The sequence below is a fragment of the Zootoca vivipara genome, chromosome 5 (assembly GCF_965207765.1).
Source record: "Zootoca vivipara chromosome 5, rZooViv2.hap1.1, whole genome shotgun sequence".
NCBI classification, from domain to species: domain Eukaryota; kingdom Metazoa; phylum Chordata; class Lepidosauria; order Squamata; family Lacertidae; genus Zootoca; species Zootoca vivipara.
In genome coordinates this window covers 83,101,877-83,127,030 of record NC_142588.1, presented here as the reverse complement: position 1 = coordinate 83,127,030, position 25,154 = coordinate 83,101,877, and the positions used below count along the sequence as shown (strand labels likewise).

General features: G+C 44.5%; 1 protein-coding gene across 2 annotated transcripts in view; it reads right to left on the bottom strand.

Moving 5' to 3' along the window:
* The window catches only part of FNDC3B (fibronectin type III domain containing 3B), a 258,662-nt gene that overhangs the window by 180,055 nt on the left and 53,453 nt on the right, over window positions 1-25,154 (bottom strand). For both annotated transcript variants that reach the window (XM_035132789.3, XM_060274365.2), the window contains exon 2: window positions 16,609-16,747. In XM_035132789.3, the coding sequence (XP_034988680.1) occupies window positions 16,609-16,719 (111 nt within the window). In that variant the 5' untranslated portion in view covers window positions 16,720-16,747. The remainder of the gene's footprint in view (window positions 1-16,608; window positions 16,748-25,154) is intronic.

The window sequence follows — 25,154 nt, the reverse complement described above, 5'->3', positions numbered from 1 at the left end:
AGCTATGTTCCACCAAGAAAAGACAGCTTATTTGTTTTACTGAGGTCAGGGAGAAGACCTTTGCTGATTCCATTCCTTTGCTGCAATCTAACAGCTGGGGGGGAGAGAGTCACTTCCCTGACAGCCAGCATTGATGTGACAGTAATGTGTTTTCGCATCAAGCAGTTCTGATGCAAGGAATCTAAGATACTGGAGGATTCTATTACACTTAAGCCTTTTCTTAATTTATTATTATTATTATTATTATTATTATTATTATTATTATTATTATTTTAAAAAGAGGGTGACATGGAATAAAATGTTGCAGTGCGCAGTGCTGGTGTTCAGAATTCCAGTCAATCCATTTCACCACTGTTGGGAAGAACACTGTTTATACAGTCTGCCTGTCCTCAGAGCTCAAAACCATCAGGGAGGAATGGAGTATGGCTCAAACAGTTTAATAAAAAAACTGGGTTGGTTGACCGCTGCAATACCTTCTCCAACCACCTGAAGTGGTGGCGCTGCAGTGTCGTCCTTGACTGGTGGTTGAAGTACACAGTATCTAAAGACAGAGTTGGAACTCGAATTGACCGTAGCAGAGTGGAGAATTGGGGAAAACTAACAAAATGGATTTCAACAGAGACAAATGTAAGGTTCTAATACACTTAGGCAGAAAGAACCAGCTGCACAAATATAAGATGGGGGACACTTGGATTGCCAGTAGTACATTTGAAAAGGATCTAGGGGTCTTAGTAGACCATAAGCTTAACTCGAGTCGACAGTGGGATGCGGCACCAAAAAAAAAAAAAAAGCGCTAAAGTAGGACTTGGTGGGATACAACCAAATGCCATTTTAGGCTGCAGAAGTATAGTATCCACATCAAGGGAAGTAATAGTACCACACTATTCTGCCTTGGTCAGACCACACTGGGAATACTGTGTCCAATTCTGGGCACCACAGTTCAAGAAGGATACTGACGAGCTGGAATGTGTCCAGAGGAGGGCAACTAAAATGGTCAAAGGCCTGGAAACAATGCCTTATGAGGAACGGCTTAGGGAGCTGGGTATGTTTAGCCTGGAGAAGAGAAGGTTAAGGGGTGATATAGCCATGTTCACGGACACGGAGCAATGGATTCAAGCTACAAGAAAGAAGATTCCACCTAAACATTAGGAAGAACTTCCTGACAGTAAGAGCTGTTCGGCAGTGGAATTTGCTGCCAAGGAGTGTGGTGGAGTCTCCTTCTTTGGAGGTCTTTAAGCGGAGGCTTGACAGCCATCTGTCAGGAATGCTTTGATGGTGTTTCCTGCTTGGCAGGGGGTTGGACTGGATGGCCCTTGTGGTCTCTTCCAACTCTATGATTCTACAGATTAAAACATTCAAACATCCTATCCTTCCATCTGTGGCTTGAAATAGTCCATTAACAGACATGTCACTGCTTGATTATTACAGTAGAATCAAAGTTTCATTTGGCAAAAAAGGGAGGATTTTATTTTCTTAAGAGAACCATCCTCACAAAGGTATGATCCCAACATTTTTCTAACCTAACAGGGTCTGCGCTCCCTTGTTTATTGTGCACGAGGGTGTGAATGTTTTTCGCTCAACAAATCGCATCTAAGCAAGTCAAGACAAAAGCCCGTTTCATTCCTGCTCCTGTTTACCATAGGATTAACTGCTCATGGATGGGGTTTTTTCAGATACAGAAGCCTACCAAGAAACCGAGATGCACATCTGCTGCCATGTTTCTTGTTTGCACAGAACAATCAAGAGATTTGCCCCACTGCGAGATAGGGCAGTGGTTCCCAACAGGTGGTCCGCGGACCCCCAGGGGTCCGCGAGCTATGCCAGAGGGGTCCGCAAGATGCTATTAGAATAAAAAATATATTAAATATATTTCGTATGATAACAGGTTTTTTGTTTTGGCCACTTCCTGCATGAGCAGAGTCTAGCGCAAAACTAGAATTAGATAGAGGCAGTAGTTCTGCTGTATGCCGTTAGGTGGTGCTTTACAAACACTACTGTTTTGCAAAGAGGCAGCGCGCGCATTCTACTAACGCTCACCTCCCCAAGATGCTTTGTGTGCGTTGGCTTCATTTGTGCGCTACTGCGCAGGTACCCTGTCTTCTCCATTCCCCTCCCTCCTCCCTGGTGCGCGCTGCCTCTTTGCAAAACAGTAGTGTTTGTAAACAAAGCGTTGTTTTTTGCGGAAGCTACAGTTCGCGTAGTTAAAAATGGACCGTTGGTTAAAAAGTGGTTCGTTAAAACAACAAAGGCCTACAGATGAAGAGGAAGATAATGCATTTGATGTTCAAGCAAGTAAGTCAGTGACTCTCGAACCGATCTTGTCAGTGTCCATTGAACCTAAATCGTCGGCGTCCCTTGAACCTAACCCTTCCAAGATCAGTGTTAAGCTTACTGGAAAAATTAGAAAATATAACTCTGATTACTTGGAAATCGGTTTTACGGTTTAATGGGGGTCCTTGTCACAATAGCGGCTCGATGAGGGGTCCTTGAGAAAATTTTGTTGGGAACCCCTGAGATAGGGTAACCCAGAGGGACCCTGACGCACCATGGCCCATGCTCACAGAGCATGTTCTAAGCCTATTTGCATCCCCTTCCGCCAAATGGGTTGAACAAATAAATTTGGAACTGATTTCATGGGAATGCGACACACCTCCTGACAGCGGTGTCAACTTGAACTATTCGGGGGACGACGACGGATGGACAGGTAAGCCTTGCCCCCACATAATCAATCACAAGATGCAGCGCACACACCTCATTTGAATGGCAATGCCCATCAACTTTGCAGGTAGGTCATGGGTACCTTGAATATTTTATTTTGGGGGCCAAAGGGATGTCGGCTCCTACAAATTAGCTCCTACGCATCCAGTTTTGAAGGTTGCATGCTATTTCCAACACATCACACAGCAGCTGGGAGATACCAGAGGCAAGTTTTTCCAAGCAGCCATTTCCAACAACCACGGCAGCTCAGGAAGCAAGTTTCTGGCAAAGCTTACCCTCTTTCATTTTTGTGGTGTTGCTGCCACTGAGACAGCCATTCCAATTCCCCACTTTAGTATTGCAACATTCTATTAAACACAAAAGGAGTTCAGAAGAAAAAAGATATATTATGCCTTCAGATTTCCTTTGGAGGCATCCTCCCCCCACCCTGGATCACTTGAAAACTCTGCTGCTCTGCCATGAAACTGCAGTATTCCCAAAAGCTAAAGCAGCCCAATTCTGAACGGAAAAAATGGAACGCGATTTTGCTCCAACGCTATAATCAGCCAACCACAGTCCCAACTGTGGAATTTTTCCACTGCTTCCTGTGAAAGGAAGGCTAGAACACTAATTGGACAAGGAAGAGACCTCACTTAGGGTAAATCTCTTGCCGTGTATTGCTGACTACAGGTTAACCAGCAATTCATGCTCCTGAGATGATGCACACTCAAACCATAGTTTTCAGTTCCTACCGGACTTGAGTTGTGGCTACTGAGTACTGGTAGTGCAAGTCCCTGGATTCAGCCAGTAACCTCTCTGTATACTGCGGCTCTGAGCTGGCGGGCTTACATTTATTGTTCCCAGACAAAAGCACCATTCCCAAAACAAACCTGGAAAAGAGGGGAATGAGAGGATAAAGGTAAAGGGACCCCTGACCATTAGGTCCAGTCGTGACCGACTCTGGGGTTGCGCGCTCATCTCACGTTATTGGCCGAGGGAGCTGGCGTACAGCTTCCAGGTCATGTGGCCAGCATGACAAAGCCGCTTCTGGCAAACCAGAGCAGCACATGGAAACACCGTTTACCTTCCCGCTGTAGCGGTTCCTATTTATTTACTTGCACTTTGACGTGCTTTCGAACTGCTAGGTTGGCAGGAGCTGGGACCAAGCAACGGGAGCTCACCCCGTCACAGGGATTCAAACCGCCGACCTTCTGATCAGCAAGCCCTAGGCTCTGTGGTTTAACCCACGGCGCCACCTGGGTCTCTAATGAGAGGATAGCCATCCTCAAATATCTCAAGGGCTGTCACGTGAAGGGAGGAGCAAGCTTGTGTTTTTCTCTTGCTCTAGATGGTAGGACTTGAACCAATGGCTTCAAGTTACAAACAAGGAGACTCCAACGAAACATCATCAGGATGAACTTTCTGACTGTAAAAGCCATTGACAATGGAACAGACTCCCTCGGGAGGTTGTGGAATCTCCTTCCTTGGAGGTTCTTAAGGAGGTTGGGTGGCCATGTGCCAAGGATGCTTTAGCTGAGATTCCCGCATTGCAGGGGGTTGGACTAGATGTTCCTCCTTTCCTCCACCACGTTCCATGGCAGCTCCAGGTTTCCCAGTTGCTGCTGCGACACCCGGCCAACACAACGAAGTCCACTGTGGCTTGTTTCCCAGGCAGCTCCAACAAGGCTGCTTCGAGAAAAGCATGCAGGAGACTGCTAGACTTTTTTTTTTAACACTTCCCTACTACTTCCAGATCATGCTTGTTAGGGAGAAGAGAAGGAATGTAGCAACCCTGCAAAGCTTATGCGCAGGAACCTGGGAGGACATGTGGTCACATTGTGCAAGGGGAGTTATTAAACCCAGAGCTTCAAAGTCCCCGTGTACCCAGGTTCGTACACACAACATATGTTTCCGTGTATTGGATGCCCCCATGTATAGGACAACCCCTATTTTGGGGGACTCCAAATTAAGAAAATGGGGGCAGAGTAACCTGAACTGTTGACGAAAATAGCTCACCTGCCAGACCAACGCTGACAGCCGCGCGCCTCTAACAAGCCGCCTATCAGCTGTTCCCTCACAGGCAGAGTCAGACAATCACTGAGCTTTATTGGGGGGGGAGAACCCCAGAGTTGTTGAGCTTTTTTTGGGGGGGGGAGGCACCGTTACCCGGGAGGGGCACAAGGTTTCTATGACGGGAAAGGCGCGGAGGGGTGATATTACTTTGATCGTCGTGGGCAACTGGAGCGGCAGCGACACTCGAACATACCCGGCCGCAAACTCCACGTGGCACAAACGCACCGCCAGCAGCCTCACCACCAGCTGTAGGGCGGGCTCAGTGGGAGGAGGCAAGCAGACTAAGGAGGCCCCTAGGGAAAGGCGCGGAGGGGTTAGATATCTTTGACCGCCACAACCAACTGGAGCCTCCACCCAGACTCAGCGCGGCACAAACGGACGCTGTTCAGCCTCCCTCCCAGCTGTAGGGCGGGCTGAGTGGGAGGAGGAAAGCAGAATACGGAGGCCCTGCGGCTCACCACTGCAAGGAGCTGCAACTAGAGATGTAAAATTTCCAGAAATTTTGAACCTTGGGGAAAAAACCCGATTTTTTTCCCCGGGGTTTTTCCGGGGGGAAATGGAAATTTTTGGAAAATTTGAAAAAAAAATGCTACATTAGCACTTCTTTTTTCTTTTCCAGATTGAAAGTCATTCTGTTACTTTAGAAACATAAAATATAACTATGGACAATTTTAATGGGCATAAAATTATCACAACTAGCATATTAAAAATATAGTGTATCCAAACAATTACTACAAACAGAATTTACTTTTAAAATAATATTTATTTGTATTTGTAACAAATGAAGCAACAATCTCCTGAACTGTTTACTAGTTTATGAGGAACAAAAAAAAAAAAACTCCACAAAACATTTTTTAAAAATCCAGAAGTAACAATTACTCATATTTCCTCTTCACAGTATTTTTTTTTTAAAAAAAAGCATTCTCATAAAAAGAACAGAAGAAGGAAGTGGGACTAAGTTTCAATGAATGGGCATGAAATTTAATCAGAATCATTTTCTGAGCTGTAATGATCTTCCAGTGCTTTGAGGCCTAGTGAAGAGGAACAGAACCAATGCATGCCACACGCATGCAAAAACAAAACTAAAACCTTTTTCTTTTCCGGTGACAACAGCACCTCCTAAAGGAAGAAATGTATCTTGTTCTTGCATTGGAGAGTTCAGTTTGTAACCTAGGACTTGCTTGCCCTCACAGAAATTAGAAAAATCTGATACCATGCGTATTTTTTAAAAATGATCTATAAAATATTTGAACCCCTTATCTTAAAATATTTTATTCATCATGTTAAAATAAAACATTCCATAATCTATTCCCCCCCCCCAATTTTTCGAAAAAAAACAAAAAAGGCTTCAGGAAAAAAACGGGGGGGGCGACGACGGGTTTTTCCCAAATTTTTCCGTTTTTTTCCGGGCCTTCACATCTCTAGCTGCAACTGCCAGAGCATGTATGGTGGCAGGTACCGTATTTATTTATATATTTAATTGCTATAAGGGCCTCAAAGGAGGGCAATGCATATGTGTGCTCTGCATGAGGATAAAATGCAGCCTACCTACACACACACACACACACACACACGCCTCTTTCAGCAGAGACTGGGCCATGGACAGGTGGAAGAAGATGTTGCTCCGCTGCAACCACATTCCCACAGGATTAACTTGGTAGTCACATGCAGGGGAACGTACAAGGTTCTGGTTCATCGCTGGAATGAGCATCGCTGGAATGAGCAACGAAAGGCTGCATCAAGTTCCTAGCGATTCCTGCCTCTTGGCTGCACAGGGATAAAAGTTTTGTCCATCTCCCCAACAGTCCGTTTTGCTGAGGCCCACAGAACTTGGTGGGCAGGTTCCGCTTCTTGTGAACACTAGGAAAAGGCAAAACCTAGAACGCAGGAACTGTCATGTTTAAACAAGAACAAACACGCCAAAAACAAAAAAACAAAAAACCTTCCATATATCATTACGGTTGGCAAGGACCAACTTGGCACTGTAGGCGGGAAGAATTCTATCCTCCTGTCCATTTAGCAATCCGCCAGTTTCAAGTATCTGCAACTATTGTCTGGCTCTCAAAAACAGGATTAGGATTCTGTTAGGCTGTGGGGTGTGCCAACAGTTTCCCTATCTATTTTGGCATTTTATAAATCCACGCAGAAGCCATCTTGCCTGGGGCAGCTTAGAATTCCACGGCAACCGTGGTTCTGTCTCAGACCAGACCTTATCTAACACAGGTAGTAGGACTTTGGCTTCCTGTTCCAATTTTGGGGTGGGGCGAGATGACCTGGCGGGGCAATGAAGTCTCCTCTCTCTCCATTACTGCAGACATTGATTGCTAACTGGTCAGGTTTTGGTGCATGCTACCGCCAATCTCTGCCACTGTGGGTGGCCTATTGTGGGTGGTCTACCCTTATCTCGTTTACTTTATTCCCAGTGGCGTTGTATGACCTCATAACCGCAGGTTATCATTCAGCTAAAAATAATCAAACAATAAAGAGCACACAAAATATCCGTAAGATCAGCCACCCAAATACGGCTCCTCGCTGAGGCAATAAACTAAAATATAGATATAAAAAAGGGCCTGGAAGTGGAAAGCCAGCTCCATCCGTATTTTAGACATCGTGATATATCACGATGGTTTATGGCATGGGTAGGCAAACTAGGGGCCGGATCTGGCCGAATCGCTTTCTAATTCCAGACCATGGAAGGTCCGGGAATCAGCATGTTTTTACATGAGTAGAATGTGTGCTTTTACTTAAATTGCATCCCTGGGTTATTTGTGGGGCACAGGAATTTGTTCATTATTTTTTTCAAAATATAGTCCGGCCCCCCACAAGGTCTGAGGGACGGTGAACCGGCCCCCTGCTGAAAAACTTTCCTGACCCCTGCTTTATGGTGATATATCATGAAGCTGAAAACCAGATTATCACCCAATCCTACTGTTTGTCTCTACATAGTTCCATCCTTATTTCAGACATTGTGATATGATCGCGATGTTTAGCTGGTGATATATATTGCAATGCTGAAAACCAGGTATCACTAGTCCATGAGAGCATAAGCAGTACAAGTTGCGTTGGAAAAGGTTTCTATAACTTTTGGCCTTTGGCTTCTCTCATCTCTGGCATGGGACCCACTATTAAACTTTAAACCATACCCTGTAAGGATCACCAGGCCTCCTGTGCCTTTAATAGATGGAATATTTGTAGATGCAGCTTGTCAGGAGTGAAAATTCATTCTGCTACCCAACTGCTGCAGGGACCGAAGGCTCCTACTACTGAATATCATTTCCAGCCAACTTCTCTTTTAAGGAAGAAAATGGCTCTATACAACAGTCACTTTTGCCCTCGAGTCCTGCTTGCGGGCTTCCCATAGGCACGTGGGAAGCAGCTTCAACTATAAACATGGTCTGCTCAGAGCATCCCAGCAGGTTTCAATCATTATTTTAAAGTCTTTTATTTCCACGGGAAACGCAATGCGCCAGGCTAGGCGTGTCACAAAGGCGCTTGTTTTCTTAAAAGTTACAGGGAACCAGGCAGAGAGCCTTCTCGGTAGTGGCACCCACCCTGTGGAATGCCCTCCCACCAGAGGTCAAAGAGAACAACAATTACCAGACCTTTAGAAGGCATCTCAAGGCAGCCCTGTTTAAGGAAGCTTTTAATGTTTGATTTCTGTATTTTAATGTTTTGTTGGAAGCCGCCCAGAGTGGCTGGGGGAACCCGGCCAGATGGGCAGGGTATAAATTATTATTATTATTATTATTATTATTATTATTATTATTATTATTATTATTGTTATTATTGTAGCGATTTCACTGCTTGACCCACCTTGAGTCAAAGCGCAGCTCACTTGGGGGGGGGGGAAGCTGACCCACTGGTTGGAAATAAATGCTCAATAAACAGATATAGGCAGACCTCAGGATCACAGCACCTGTTTAACTGTTGTGATTTTTAACAGAGACCCAGGTCCACCAACCAGAACCCAGCGCAAAATGGTAGCTCAAGGGGTGGTTCTTGTTAATTACTTTTATTCATTTATTAAATTCATATACTGCCCTTTATCTGGGGATCACAGGGCCACACATAACATAATACTGTATGAAACAAAAGCAATACCCTCCACAGCTTGAAAGGCCGTAGATTGTTTCATTATGCCAAAGGCCTGGGAGAAGAGGAATGTGTTTGCTTGGTACCTAAAGATATGTAATGAAGGCCCCAGGTGAGCTTCCCTGAGGAGAGCATTCCACAAATGGGGAGCCACCACAGAGAAGGCCCGTCTTTGCGTTGCTGCCCTCTGGGCCTCTCGTGGAGAAGACACACAAGAAGGGTCTCAGATGAGGATTGCGGAGTGTGGGTCCGCTCATATGGAGAGAGGTGGTCCTCAAGTTACCTCCTGAACCCCAAACTGAGATGATCTGCATATCCAAGTTCAAATCTTCAAATCTAAGTCAGCGGAGACCAAAGGCCTCAAGAGTTTGATTTGAGGAAAGAGAAAGCATTTTGCTGCTCCTAGTAACTAGTGGGAGTCAGAAGCAATTGCTGAGCCAATATTTTCAAGTCATTTATAGGGTGTGTCCTATAAATATGAGGAGCCTGGTCTTCTCCCTGGTCAATTAGAGCCGGACTTTTGGCTTGCTTTATTTCAGGCTTCGGCTCAGAGTCAGCTTTTGCTTTGAGGGGGCTGTGGGAAAACTGGTAGGCCCAGGCAGGCATACCTGGAAGTAGCAGCAGCACTCTGGGCAGAACTGAGTAACTGGGTCCAGCTACGAATGGAAATTCCTTACATTGCCCTGGAATAATCCCAGATTGGGAGCCCTGTCAGAAATTCAAATGGTGGCTGGATCTAGACTAGCTAGGCGAGAAAATCATTTAAGGGGGCTTTCCCCTCCCGAAAGAATGTAGCAGAGCAGTGAATTGTGTCAGGTCACTGAGACCCTGGCCAGTGTCCAAGGATGCCAGGTTCGGATGCCAGCCTTGTTCCAACTTTGTTCAAGCCACCTGGCCTCAGGAATCCAGAACTGGAGGCACTCCAGGCCTAAGATCTGGGCAGCAGAGACTTTGAAGGGAAGAAAACTGCAGCCATTCCAAGAGCGCTGCTGAAGAGGACCCTGTCTGGAAACATGAAGGGATGGGTCTCTCTTAACCCACCCACGGGCCTGGACTGGCCTAATACAAGGCTCCTTGTATACATCCTGGAATTCTGGTTTGCTGCACTGTGAAATCCAGGAGAAAACCCCACAAAGCTGTGCTCTGAGTAAGATTCTGGAAAAAAGCAAGAATGTGTGTGTCTTGCTTTAAGCTCTGCAAGGGATGATTGACAACCCGCTCCTCCCCTCTGCTATTCAGACACATCAACTACCCAAGAAAGCCCTTTCTCAGTTCCTCTTAAGCTATATACAGGTACACGGAGAGGGGGGAAACAAAACCAAGAACACCCCACTATTCAACGCTGTTTCTTCCTTGGCATGAGCCCCACATTCCTTACCACCATCCTCCACAAGAACAGAGAAGGGAGGGGGAGGAAACCATGAAACAAATTTTCCACCCAACACCCCCTGAGCCTTCCCCTCCCACACCAATCACACAGGAATAAAATGGATGCAATGCACGTCTTTTAACTCCAGAGTTTTGCTGGTACACCATGACATCAGCGCGGCAGAAGGAGCCAAGTTTAGAACTCCATCTGGGACAAATAATGTCGGGGCGCATTGTGCTCCCTTTTGTTTATATACAGCGACCGAGAATTGCCTTGGTGGTAAGCAAGCTCGCTTGGAAGATTTATTTCCCAAGTCTTCCAAAACAATATTTCGCATCCTGGAACTACTTTGGGGCTCAAAGTTAACTTTCCCGAGATAGCGAGCTGAAGCGGTTATTTATTTATTTATTTTTGTTCCTTCTCGCTCTTTCTAAAAGGGAATTCATTGTTTACTGAATGTTATAATTAGCCCAAAAAGATGGAGTGTTCACTTAAAAATTAAGGAAAGAATGCTGCGGCAACAGAAGGAAATTAAGGCTTATTGTGTACGGATGCTTATCTTCCTTCCAGCTAGACCTTAAAAGACCTCTGCAGTTTTCCAATGTGGATGCAATGAACTAGTTGGGAGGATGACGTGGCCGTGGGCTCCAGAAACAGACAGACAGACAGACAGACAGACAGACAGACAGACAGACAGACAGACAGACAGACACACACACACACACACACACCTTCAACCTACACAGATTCACTTGATACTCTGGAAAGAGCTTTCAGGTGTGAGTGCGCCACAAATATTCAAGTGTGTTGTATGTGTTAAGTTTCCTGTTGGAATTCCTCTGCCAGTTACAGTCTCCCAGATCTCCATCTGCATGTCCTGCCCAAGTTCAAATTGCAAATAAATAAATAAATATGCCCTCCTAGCTGGCTGTGTTCCTTTCTCTTGTGCTGCACCGGGTATTGCATTCCAGTGGTTGCAACCACCAGAGGACTGCCAACCCTTAAGCACCTGATCAGCCATTCAAGCTCGTTAGGCCACACCTAAGTGATCTAAAGATTTTGTCTCATCTGAAGGCACCCGGGGGCTTGAGAGATGGGTAAAGCGGCAAAGGATTAAAGAAACAACAACTACTGAATCTTCCCCAAGCCTCAAACCCCGTGGTTTCTTTCTCACACACAGCGCATGAGTGAGTAAACCAGATTCTGGGCTATACGATGGTACCTCGATTTAAGTACACAATTGGTTCCGGAAGCGTACTTAACCTGAAGCGAACTTTCCCATTGAAAGTAATGGAAAGTGGGTTAATCCGTTCCAGATGGGTCCGCGGAGTACTTAACCTGAAGCGTACTTAACCCGAGGTATGAGTGTAATTGGTTCCGGAAGTCTGTACTTAACCTGAAGCGTACTTAACCTGAAGCGAACTTTCCCATTGAAAGTAATGGAAAGTGGATTAATCTGTTCCAGACAGGTCCGCGGAGTACTTAAACTGAAAATACTCAAACCGAAGTGTACTTAAACCGAGGTATGACTGTACAACTTTAGCCTGCACTGAATGTTACTCCATACCAGAACCCCCCTAAAAACCACAATGCGTTCAAGAAAGTGAACACGACAGAGAGAAAAACCACCATGTTGGGCAAAATGCACCTGGTGCCTGACCAACTTTGAACACTGATTTTGAACATCATGCAACCTGTAGTTTTAAAAAAACTATACCCTCCATGTAATTTACAGAGTGGTTTCTGGCTTCCTAATCCATCACTATGGAGGGCTCATCCGCAGAGCCTGCTATGCCCAGAGTTTCTCTGTGCAGGTAGGTGACCCCATGATTTGGACCCTGGTTGTACAGAGTTATAAATCACAGGGGGAGCCTGTGTGCATAAACCAGGCCCCCCTCCTCAGACATGTGCGCCCTCCCAAATGCATGGATGGCAAGGGAGGCGGGATCAGTAAGCAGGGTCCCACTTCTCACTTACACACACCTGTCAATCATGCCAGGGACAACACCTGAACTCATGTGAAACGGAGAACTTAAAACACACGACTCTGTAACCAGAAATCTTGGGCTTTGAAACAGGTGGAGCTTGAAACCTTTCTAAGCAGGTGTGTTTTGAGCACACAACAGACCTAACCCAAGGACATTTCCCCAGGATACAGGGGTACCTTGGTTCTCAAACTTAATCCAACTCCCGGAACCATTCAAAAACCAAGGCACGGCTTCCGGTTGGCTGCAAGAGCTTCCTGCACTCAATCGGAAGCCATGGAAGCCCTGTTGGACATTCGGCTTCTGGAAAACATTCGCAAACCGGAACACTTACTTCTGGGTTTACAGCGTTCGGGAGCCAATTTGTTCAGGAGCCGAGCCATTCAAGTACCAAGGTACCACTGTACTGTGTTATAATGGAACTAGTGTATTTCAGCCCGTTTAATAACGGGCACTAGAACATCCTGGGGTTCGGAGAAGCGCTTGTGCAGCGCTTCTCCGAACCCTGGGACCTGTCCTTGCTGTCGGCGGCAGGGGGACAGGAACGGAGGAGGAGAAAGCGCTGCGTTCTCCTCCTCCGTTCCTCTCCCGCAGCCGCCGACAGGAAGAAGACATCCCAGGGTTCGGAGAAGCGCTTGTGCAGCGCTTCTCTGAACCCTGGGACCTGTCCTTGCTGTCGGCGGCAGGGGGACAGGAACGGAGGAGGAGAAAGTGCTGCGTTCTCCTCCTCCGTTCCTCTCCCGCAGCCGCCGACAGGAAGGACGCGCGCACTCTCCCCCCCCCCCGCCTCCTCCAACCGCCGCTCCTCACGGCCAGGGAGGGTTGTGAGGAGGCCTTCGCCGGCCTCCACCCTCGCTTCCCTGACGTGCCCTGCAGTGAGGCGGTGTCCGGCGGGAGCGGCGGTTGGAGGAGGCAGAGGGGGGGAGAGTGTGCGCGCGGTCTCTGCTGTCCAATCCCTGTATCCCTGGGGCACATGCGCAGTGACCCAGGGACACACGGGACAGCTTGGACGCAGGGACAACTTGGACTTTATATATATAGATTGTACTTAATGTCTGCATTCAACTACATTGGGTTTTTAATCTCATCCCCTATTACCTGCGAACTCCTCTGGATTGACTCAGTTCTGGGGAACATCTCAAGCACAGTGGCTGAGGCTTGTTAGAATTAGACTTCATCATTGTATTCTCCATTACAGTCAGTTTGTTCCATTTACAATACAGAACGGATTGCAGGTTCGCCCTAATAACGTGTGTGTGTGTGTGTGTGTGTGTGTGTGTGTGTGTGTGTGTGTGTGTACATATATAAGTGCATGCATGGAAAGAGGTTCTTCTCTGCTATCTGCATAACTTAGCTTAGAGGTAAAGGTAAAGGGACCCCAGACCATTAGATCCAGTCATAACCGACTCTGGGGTTGCAGCGCTCATCTTGTGTTATTGGCCGAGGGAGCCGGCGTACAGCTTCCAGGTCATGTGGCCAGCATGACAAAGCTGCTTCTGGCGAACCAGAGCAGCACACGGAAACACCGTACCTATTTATCTACTTGCACTTTGACATGCTTTCGAACTGCTAGGTTGGCAGGAGCTAGGACCGAGCAATGGGAGCTCACCCCATTGTGGGGATTTGAACCGCCAACCTTCTGATCGGCAAGCCCTAGGCTCTGTGGTTTAAGCCATAGCGATACCCACGTCCCATATAACTTAGCTTATATTTTGGCTATTTCCCCATCTGATGAGCAAGTATTGGGTTGTTTTAATTGGCAAGCCTCTAGATTATGTTTGGAGCAACATCCATTTAACTAGAAACCAGGATGTTGCCTTGGTTGAAAAGCCATCTGATGCTAGGAGAAGGGGGGAAAGGGCCCTGGACCATATGCAATGAGCAGCTGCAGAAGGTCAGGAAATGAGCAAAGTGACAGAGACCAGAATGCTGGGCCGTGACTCAGCAGTAGAGCATGAGCTTTGCATACAAGAAAGAACCACATTCGGTTGCTGGCCTCTCTAGTTTAAACAAGTAGAGAACTGCTAAATGCCGCTGCCTGGGGAAACCCTACTGGTATGAAAAAAGCTTCAGGAAGAACTTTATGATGGTAAAAGCTGTTCCGACAGTGGGATGGACTCCCTTGGAAGGTGGTGGACTTCAATTCCTTGGAGGTTTTTAAGCAGAGGTTGGGTGATGCTTTAGTTGTGATTCCTGAAGTAAGGTTAAAGGTAAGCATGACTAAACCACTTCTGGTGCAACAGGACACCGTAACGGAATCCAGAGTGCAAGGAAATGCTTCCCGCCACAGTGGTACCTATTGATCTGCTTGCACTGCCATGCTTTTGAATTGCTAGGTTGGCAGAAGCTGGGACAGAGCAATGGGAGCTCACCCCGTCGCAGGGATTTGAACCGCTGACGTTCTGCTCGGCAAGCACAAGAGGCTCAGTGGTTTAGACCACAGCGCCACCCGCGTCCCTGCAGTGCAAAGGGTTGGGCTAAATGACCCTTGGGGTTCCCTTCCAACTCTACCATGCTGTAATTCTAACTACCTATAAACATGTTCTTCTCAGTCTACGGCCAGAACACCCCTCCCCCCAAAAAATAATTGATTATTTTATGTTTTCCCCCATGCATTTTAATATAATCTAGTTTCTACACCATCTAGATTCATTTAAACACATACAGATTATTAGGTTTTTTTAATAATAATTTTTGTTTCTTTGAAAAATAATTGTTGAGTGCTAACCAACTAAGTTTCCACTGGACACTTCCAGGAAGATAGGATTTTGGGTTACTTTTATTTTATTTTTTTAAAAAACAACACATTCACATAAATAAGGAGCTGGGTCCTGAAAAGGCTGACGACTACCATTCCATCACTAGGTGGGAGATTTGTAGGATGGGTCTAGGCTTATTCACAAGGCGCTGCTTCACTGGTACAGAAGATTCTGCTGTTCATCCTCCTAATTTATGTTTATGCAGTACAAGGTAGTATTCTAGTCAGGGACTGTGAAGCAAAGTTTGACGTCAGACACAAAGGGTCCTCTTTGATCCTCTCTGGATAATGAAAAATGACCATCTGCCATTGTCTGACTGGCAAACTTCTTGCATAAAGAGAGGCACGCAATGCAGATGTTCCAAAATGAGAATAATGCTCATTTTCTTCCTCCCCCGCCTCTATCCACCCTCATGACTATTTTAACCCTGCTGTGTTTAAGCCTCCCCGCCCACCCCCACTCACTCACAAAACTGGCCATCTACACGTGTAAATCAGGAAAAACTTATAATGTTCTCTCCTGGTGTGCAACACTAATGGTGCAACACTTCTACGGTCTGAAGGTTCGTGATGCAGCAACCTGGCTAAAAACAGGTACAGGCTTGGATGGGAACCTGCCCCTCCACCCAAAAAATAAAATAAAAGAAACATTATGTGCAGTGCCTTGAATTCCATCACAGAAAAACAGTGGAATAGTGTATCTGAAGAAGTGTGCATGCACACGAAAGCTCATACCAAAATATAAACTTAGTTGGTCTTTAAGGTGCTACTGAAGGAATTTTTTTATTCAGTGGAATAAAAGAAACATATGAATGCTAAACATGCAGTGCTACCTACTCTCATTGGGGAGTTCCATTTTACTTAGTGGAACTTGCTTCCAAACACACACAGATAGATGCTACGCCGCAACAGAGTGCTGCAGTTTATGCACTCCAAGGTATTTAAAGAAAATATGAGCAAGGAGGCGAAATGTTTATACAGTGGTGCCTTGCTAGACGAAATTAATTCATTCCACGGGTCTTTTCTTATAGCGAAAAATTCGTCTAGCGAATCCCATAGGAATGCATTGAAATTTTTTTGAAATTTTTTTTGCCCATAGGAATGCATTAATTGAATTTCAATGCATTCCTATGGGAAACCGCGATTCGCTAGACGAATTTTTCGTAAAACGCATTCGTCTAGCGAGGCAAGCTCCGCTCGAAAAATCCTTTCGTTAAGCGGAAATTTCGTTAAGCAGGGCATTCGTTAAGCGAGGCACCACTGTAATACAAATTAAAGAACTAAAAACAGTAAGCACAACCATTATTTGTTTTTATTTCCTAATCCTATATCCCGACCTCCCCCCCCCCCCAAAAAAGGAGGCCACTGCAGCACAAGGTAATCTTACCCACAAGGTAATCTGGACAAAGTGGCATACCTTAAGTGAGTCATATGCTATATTATTTCATTCACGAGCCTCAGAGTTCATATGTTTGTGTCTCTTACTAAAACGAGGACAGGTTTTATTTCTTAACATGGGCATGAACTGCGCATAAGACAAAGAGAAAGATTCTCTCGATCCTTTGAAGCCATGCACATTCAAAATTAAGTCAATTGGCTCTTCAACAACTCGGTCACTTTCGGAAGTTACTGACCTGCTGAGTCCCATCTCCATTGACTAAGTGAGGCATCATAGCTACCTCCCCATTCAGCAACGATGGCAACTCCAGTGGGATTTGGTCGGTCATCATCATTGTGACGTACATTCATGGAGAATTTTCCTCAGCGGGCCTCCTAAAAGTCAAAGAAAAACACACACATATATAAATCTTGAGTAATAACATTTGAGAATTTCATTCTTACTTCAGTACCAATAAGATTTTATCACTCGTGCAACTGAGCTTCAAGATCTGTGGGCAGATTTTTTTGTTGTTGTTGTTCCTGCATCAGATAATCAACAGGTGAATTGATCTCTCTCTCTCTCTCTCTCTCTCTCTCTCTCTCTCTCTCTCTCTCTCTCTCTCTCTCTCTCTCACACACACACACACACACACATACATACACCGCCCCTGATACTACCCAGACTTCTGAATGACCCAAAGCCTAGGCTCAGAGGACCCTTTTAGCCTCTCGGACAAGTACATCATGTAAAACTGCTAGCACATTTGCAAAGCTAAGACAGGTCCGGAATGGTTTCAAATTAGATGGGGGAACAGTGTGTTCTGATTCCTGCATGCATAAGGTGGAACTATATAGCTCTGTTAATCACCCACCATTTTAAAATATATATTTATATGGTCCTTTTCAAAGCAGTTTGGGAGAATTTTCAAGCTTTTTTCGATTTTTTTTTCTAAATTAAAACATAAAATTTAAACCGACTTTCGGCAGACATTGTCTCAGAGAAACATTTATATATTAATAATTTTTATGCAATTTAACGTATGAGTGGTTATTAAGATAGTAGCACCATGTCATAAAATGTTGCATGCATCTTATCCCTTAAGTAAAGCTTCTCTGTCCTGTGTGTGTGTGTTTGTTTGTGTGTGTGTGATATAAACAAGAATACTTAAAATTAATAATAATAATAGTAATAATTCAGTTTGGATCGTAATACAAAACATCTCTAGGCAACTTATACACAAACCACCAAGTTTAACAATAAAATACCACCCCCTCCAACACTCTCTCACACAGATGCAGTAAGTATGATTATCATAATCTCTCAAAAGTCTGGGAGAACAGAGGTCTTAAACCAGCACTGAAAATGTTAATGTTGATGTCTGGTGGGCTTTTCTGGGGAAAGCATTCCATAGTCAGGCTGGGGGGGACGGCACTGAAAAGGCCCTTTCCCTTGCAACCAACCTACAGGCCACGCTCAGCAGGGATACCTGGAAACTGTCTTCAGATAGCAAAGACAAGGTCCGGGTATGTTCAATGTAATTGCTGCCAAACTTTTTATCATTTATATACTTTGCATTCAGACATGGCAGCTTGCCTTGAAAAACATTTGCAAAGCATGCGGGGGAGGGGGTTAGATTTAAAAGTTTGCACCCATACTCTTATCCCGAGGTTTCGGGCAGGTTGCAACGTTTCAAATGCACAGAACGAAGTACAAACATGATTTTACAAACGTCTCAACCGTAACCGAAACAAAATTAAATAAAATGCCAGCTAACCCTTCCCAAAGTACAAATTTACCAGTGGTGATCATTAAATAACAGTTCAAGCAGAGAGGAGTTAGATGGCTCTTGGGGAAGCACATCAGCCTTTCGTTTTCAAACTGGGTGCACCCCTAAAAAAGGAGGGCGCACAATATAGATTATTTACAGAGCCACAAGGAATGTGGGGTAGGAGAGAACTTTTAAGCATGCCCTGGCAAGTATTTCCAATATTTAGAAAACCAGACTTCCTGGATGACACCAGGCAATGCAGTGTTCTCAGGCTGACACCCTAGCCAACACTTCTGGAACTATCAAAGAAAACTTCTGGCAACATTTCAAGAACAGGTCTTATAAATTCAATGTTAATTGTGCCTTCACACTGGTTTACAAGGCAATAATCCTGACTCTCTAGCAAATACACCGCAGAACACAAATGAAGTCCTTCCACAGGTTAAGGAAATAGAAACTTCGACAAAGAAGCAGAAAAAGCACTTTATATACTTCCAGCACCTAGTGCCTGAACGTAACCTATTATAACTTTGTCAAGCCACCTCTGGTCTCTTCTCCTGCGGTGCATGATCCAGTAGTAGCTTCTAGAGATCAAGACTATTTCCCTAGACTACACAATTTATTTCCTCCTTGAATAACAGGCCCACCGTGGTTAAGCTGCCACAATACACCACAGTAATCTTTGCACTGGGGTAAAAAGACTGGAACCAGGAAGTGTGTCTTAAGAACAGGTGCTGCATGGAATGAGAAGTTAAGACATGAAACCAATCAAAAGACGACACATTGACCCCGAACAACCAGGCATTTATCCAACATGGAAGCAGTGACTGAATCAACATTGGCAAGATTGCAGAGTTAGAGGGTAATACAGAATTCTTTGAAGCAGACAGAAATCAAGCATTTTTGAAAGTGGTATTCAAAGTCTGCAGAATGGAACTTGCATTTTTATTTTCCTTAATCTGAGGAGCACCTCATATCTTTCACTGGTTCCTCTCTGCCCCAAAACATAAACAAACATTTCCTCGCTCAAGTGTCAATCACCTTCACTCGACCCATCTATCAAAGGCCCACAAGGAGGCTCCAGTCATTTACATTTTCTATATTCCCCACATCCACAATTTCCCACTTTAAGAGGCACAAAGGACAAGAGAAGTCTATCCTACAGCCTTGCTTTTACAAGTCCCTCTTGCAAAACCGCAGATTACTCATGTTAGGCTTTTGTTCTGTTTTTACATTCATGAGTTATTTTTCTTTTGACATGTTAAAATACGGTTTTCCAGGGTTGGTGTGGAAGCGGAGGATTCCATTATTTGCCCAACTTTAGAAAAATAAATTACCGTAGGCATTCACTAATAACATATTCAAGAACCGCTTGGCATGCTCATGATAGCCCTCTCCTTTGCATGATTGATGGAAGCGTCTGCAAAAAAAATAGGTCTCTCTCTTTCTCTCCTTCTAAAGGTCTGTCAGTCAAAACCACATGAATTCCCAATTTACTTCTGGCTTCCTATAGAAGTTCATTAAGGAGATTCTAGGAGGTTAAAAGACTGACAAGATACGGCTATGTTAAATACTTCACCTGTGGGACACAAATCCAGCCATCATTACGCTCTCTGGGCGAAAGCTAAACTAAATCTGCTTAACAGCATTGTCAATTACAGGGCAAGTTTGGGAACAACAAAATTAAAAATGCAGGGAAGTAGCTGAGTCTCTAGGGGCAGATTACATTTTCCACTGCATTTTGGGGTAGCAGGGAAACAAAACAGACCAGACCAGACCAAAGCTGCAAAATACTTACAAAAGACTGAAACAAATTTCACTTTCAGATTTTAGGTGCATTCCTTGTGCTTGACTGGAAGTGTATGAGAAATACTAATTTTCAATTAATCCTCATATGTCTTAACTCACTTAAATCCATGGCATGGGGGGGGGGATTTTCATAATATTGCTAAACTTAAGCTGTAGACCCAGGAAGTCAAGATATGCTTCCAACTTTTTGAAAGTTGGAACCATCCTAAACCAATCCTCTTGCCATTTGACCCTCACTGTATTCAACCTGTGTGTCAAATTGATAATGCAATATCCTACAGCTCTTTAGTTAAATTGTGTGCCTTTTTTGTGGGTGGAACTCTGAAATTAACTCAAGATGTCAACAACCACTATATATTTATTAGATCCGTATGGGGAAAGACAAGTCACCCAACAGACTAGAGCGGCATTTATCTAAGAAATGTCCATCTATGGCCAGTTAACCTGAATGAATGAGTCAAGTGTTAGCTTATGTTAGGAGTTGCAAGGATGTTTCAAGTCCCATAATATACCATACATAAGAATTTAAGTTCCCTAGAAAAACAAACGTCTTGACTCTTAATGCATGCCAAAACATGTTCCTCACTTCCATGTCCGAATTTTGACTGGAAAAGCTATTAATAACAATTTATGCAACTCAACATGAATCCAAATTAAATCTCCAAAGGAAGGGAGGTATTTGGATTGTGAAAACAGAAGCACAACCTCGATCTGAATTTGGGGCAGGGGGCATGTACAATTCTGTTTAACCCTTCCAAAACTCAACAAGGTCAGAACCTGGAACTGCTTGCCATCTAGATGTTTGTCCTCAGAAAAAAATTCTTTACAGACTCATCTGACAATGGACACAAACTGCCCGCTATAAATAAAACAACTGAGCTGAGTTTCCTAGCCCAAGGAGGCTCTTGCCTTTAAATAGCAAGCCTCTTGATTAACATTTTGGTACCCAAAACGCATTGTAGATGCATGGAGACTTCCTGACACACCCAAAGTTGCTAGAAATAGATCCCGTTAAGATAGACGGAGACAAGAACTGAGTCACATGGCAACGTGACAGAATAAGACCATTCCCTCTGTACGAACCACTTCATCCTTCATAAACCACCTACAAGGCACTGCTGACTGGGCGGCAAAGAGCTTCCTAAATACAATAAACAGACAATGTGATTCACAGGGGTCAACGGTCACCATTAATTTTTAAGAGACAGGATGTCTGCGCCCAGCCTGTGACATCTCGACAACGGCAGAGATGCTCAGCCTTACAATCAACAGCCAGGCATGTTATTGATCCTATACTAAACAGCGGTAATTTACTCCCTGTTTAGGGAAGCTTTTAATATTTGATGGTATTGTATTTTACTATTTTGCTGGAAGCCGCCCAGAGTGGCTGGGGAAACCCAGCCAGATGGGCGGGGTATAAATAATTAATTATTACTATTAATATTATTATTATTATTGAAATTATGCTGCTGCTGCTTCTCACTTGCAGAATTAGGAATTTACTACAGAGAACTGAGGCTAATGCTGAAAAACATACACCAACTAAAACGGGCACCCAACAGGTCTGCAAAACTCTGAGCCTGTTTTGGGTGGAATTCCCAGGTCAAAGGGCTGGTCAGAAAGTAAGATCTGTATACAGTGATACCTTGTTTTACAAAAATAATCCGTTCCGGAGGTCCAGTTGTAAACCAAAACAGGTTGTAACCCAAGGCGCGCTTTTGCCAATGGGGCCTCCAAAAAAATTGGTTGTAATCCCCCAAAAATGAGTTGTAATCCAAAAAAAGGGACACACACTTCAGGGTTTGACGTGGTTGTAATCCAAAACAGTTGTAATCCAAAACGGTTGCAAACCAAGGTACCACTGTATTAACATCTCATAAAATTACCTAAACATTAGGAAGAACTTCCTGACAGTAAGAGCTGTTCGGCAGTGGAATTTGCTACCAAGGAGTGTGGTGGAGTCTCCTGCTTTGGAGGTCTTTAAGCAGAGGCTTGACAGCCATATGTCAAGAATGCTTTGATGGTGTTTCCTGCTCGGCAGGGGGTTGGACTGGATGGCCCTTGTGGTCAGGGGGTTGGACTGGATGGCCCTTGTGGCAGGGGGTTGGACTGGATGGCCCTTGTGGTCTCTTCCAACTCTATGATTCTATGAAAATTAAGTTTCCCCATGAATGCAGATACAGGAAGGGTTTTTTTTTGCCACTTGTTTCATCAAAAATCTAACAAGAGAAAAAGAAAGTCCTAATTTAGCAACAAAGAGCACATCTGCATGGAAGACAGATTCGTGCCACAGCTTGCTGTTTTGAGTGCAGGGAGGAGCGGTGATAATGGTTCATGTAGAAAAAAAAAGCTCTTGATAAGGCATGGGTGACTAGAGGTGTGTACACAGCTGGATGGTGAAGGCACAAAAGAGCCTGGAATTTGTCTTCTTGTCTGATGTGCATTCATTAGCATAGTTGCATCACATCTACTTCAAAGCCTCCTTAACCCTAGAAGAACTCTTTGTATACCTAATTGCAAGCACGGCAGATTAATCTGAAAGCATCCAAACAAAACCACTTTATTTGTAACAATCCCACACAAAAGGGTTTGTCTTCTGTAAACTGCAGCAATTAGCATAAAGAACATCTTGCTGAAAAGCTACCATTTTTCTTCAGATGACACTTCTTTTTTATTTAAAAAACAAACAAACAATCCACACACACAAACACACACCATAAAACCAGCAACTTCAGACAAATGCTACTTGGCTTTTTAGGAAAAACAAATATCCAGGACTCCATACAGAAGGTCAACCATATCTAAATTTGTGGATGCTTTTATTCTGCTGAAACTCAAAGGTAATCAGGGAAACTGAAGTGGTGACAAAATATCTATTGATTTATTTGTAAATTACGACCACCCGCTCCCCAGAGGGAGCGTTACAAGAAACAAAGGATGCATTTCTGCATTTGTTGTTGTTGTTGTTGTTTAGTCATTTAGTCCTGTCCAACTCTTCGTGACACCATGGACCAGAGCACATCAGGCACTCCTGTCTTGCACTGCCTCCCGCAGTTTGGTCAGACTCATGTTGGTAGCTTCAAGAACACTGTCCAAGCATCTCGTCCTCTGTCGTCCCCTTCTCCTAGTGCCCTCAATCTTTCCCAACATCAGGGTCTTTTCCAGGGAGTCTTCTCTTCTCATGAGGTATTGGAACCTCAGCTTCAGAATCTGTCCTTTCAGGGCTGATTTCCTTCAGAATAGATAGGTTTGATCTTGTTGCAGTCCATGGGACTCTCAAGAGTCTCCTCCAGCACCACAATTCAAATGCATCAATTCTTCGGCGATCAGCCTTCTTTATGGTCCAGCTCTCACTTCTATACATCACTTATGGGGAAACCATAGCTTTAACTATATGGACCTTTGTTGGCAAGGTGACGTCTCTGCTTTTTAAGATGCTGTCTAGGTTCGTCATTGCTTTTCTTCCAAGAAGCAGGCGTCATTTAATTTCGTTGACTGCTGTCACCATCTGCAGTGATCATGGAACCCAAGAAAGTAAAACTTCTCACTGCCTCCATTTCTTCCCCTTCTGTGATGGGGCCAGTGGCCATGATCTTAGTTTTTTTGATGTTGAGCTTCAGACCATATTTTGCGCTCTCCTCTTTCACCCTCATTAAAAGGTTCTTTAATTCCTCCTCACTTTCTGCCATCAAGGTTGTGTCATCAGCATATCTGAGGTTGTTGATATTTCTTCCGGCAATCTTAATTCCGGCTTGGGATTCATCCAGTCCAGCCTTTCGCATGATGACTGGACTGGATGAATCCATTCTACATTATGAACTGTCAATAATACAACATATCAGACTTCAACAGGACCCATTCATGACAACATTTAGGAATTATGTGCAAACAATGCACAAGGCAGATGATAGTCAAAGGATCGTGCTATTTAATCGTACACTGACGCAGCAAATCCTGAGAGATGTTCATGAACGATATCTACCAATGTCTGAGTCACAACAGTCCCTCTAATACTGGGGGCTGTATATTATTTGATGGGTATTATGAGCAAGCAAATACCTTTGTGTTCATGTCTGGCTGGCAGGCTCCCCATTGTCATCTATCTGGTTGTGAGAACTGGATGCTGGGCTATATAGTGTGTTCGCCTGATTAAAGTAGGACTCCTTTTTAGGCCCTTGTGAATTTGACTACTCTTTTAGCCTGAAAGCTGCCAAAAACGTTTTTGTTTATTTTATTGTGGTATTAAAACTTTCTGTGTGTTTCAAATTGGATTTTTTAAAAAGTGATAACATTATTGTTTTATCTTCTGTGTGGACTGCTTTGAGGGTTCCCCCCCCCTTGCAATCAAGCGATATATAAATTTTATAAAATGAACTAATTAAAAATAAGTTTTTGGTTTTTTATTTGATTTTTTTTAAAGCAGGCTTCTTTTTCCTGCCAGTGATGGCAGCAGCAGGGTGAGAGCATGGGTTGGCCAAGCTGTGAGAAGAGAAGGTTGGGGCAACCTGGGACAGAATAGGCAAGGTGCCAAGGGAGGAGAGTTCTGCAGGTAGGTGGAGTTGGTAAGCAAGACAAATGGGAGCAGCAGCCCCAAGCAAGCAAGCAAGCCCCTTTTCAAGCCATCTAAGTGTATTTCAATAGAGATAAGAAGCGCTATGCTACATCTGCAGCAGCACAATCGGACGCCTCCATCTTCCCTGGCTGCAACAAAACATGTCTCTCCCGCATCGGTCTCTACAGCCACGGCAGGCCCTGCAAGCTTCCAACAGCTCCCTTCACCCCCCAATGGATGCTTCTTCACCCCCAAAGGAGCACTTCTCCACTGCCTCCCAAGACAGACGGGTGCCAACCCACCAAGTGTGCTTGACTCACCTTGAAGAGAGTCAGCGTCATTCCCCTCCTTCCTTCCTACACAGTGGATCGCTAGCAGGTATTCTTGCCACAGCCACCATTCTCCTTACACAATTATTTTGCCTCTACCAACTAGAGCAAAACACTTGAAGGGGCAGATTGGGTGCTGGGGCTTCCAGCTGCCGACCTCCCATTTTCTCTTATTTGAAAGCAAAGTTTACGGCACCACTTTGGAGCTTTGCCCTGCTCCCTTTTCATTTTGCAGCTTAGCTCCGTTCTGTGTCTTGACATTCCCATGAGTTTAGTTCACAAAGGTCAAAGTAATTAGGAGGAAAGCTGACATTCCAATAAATTCTGCCGCTGTTAGAGTA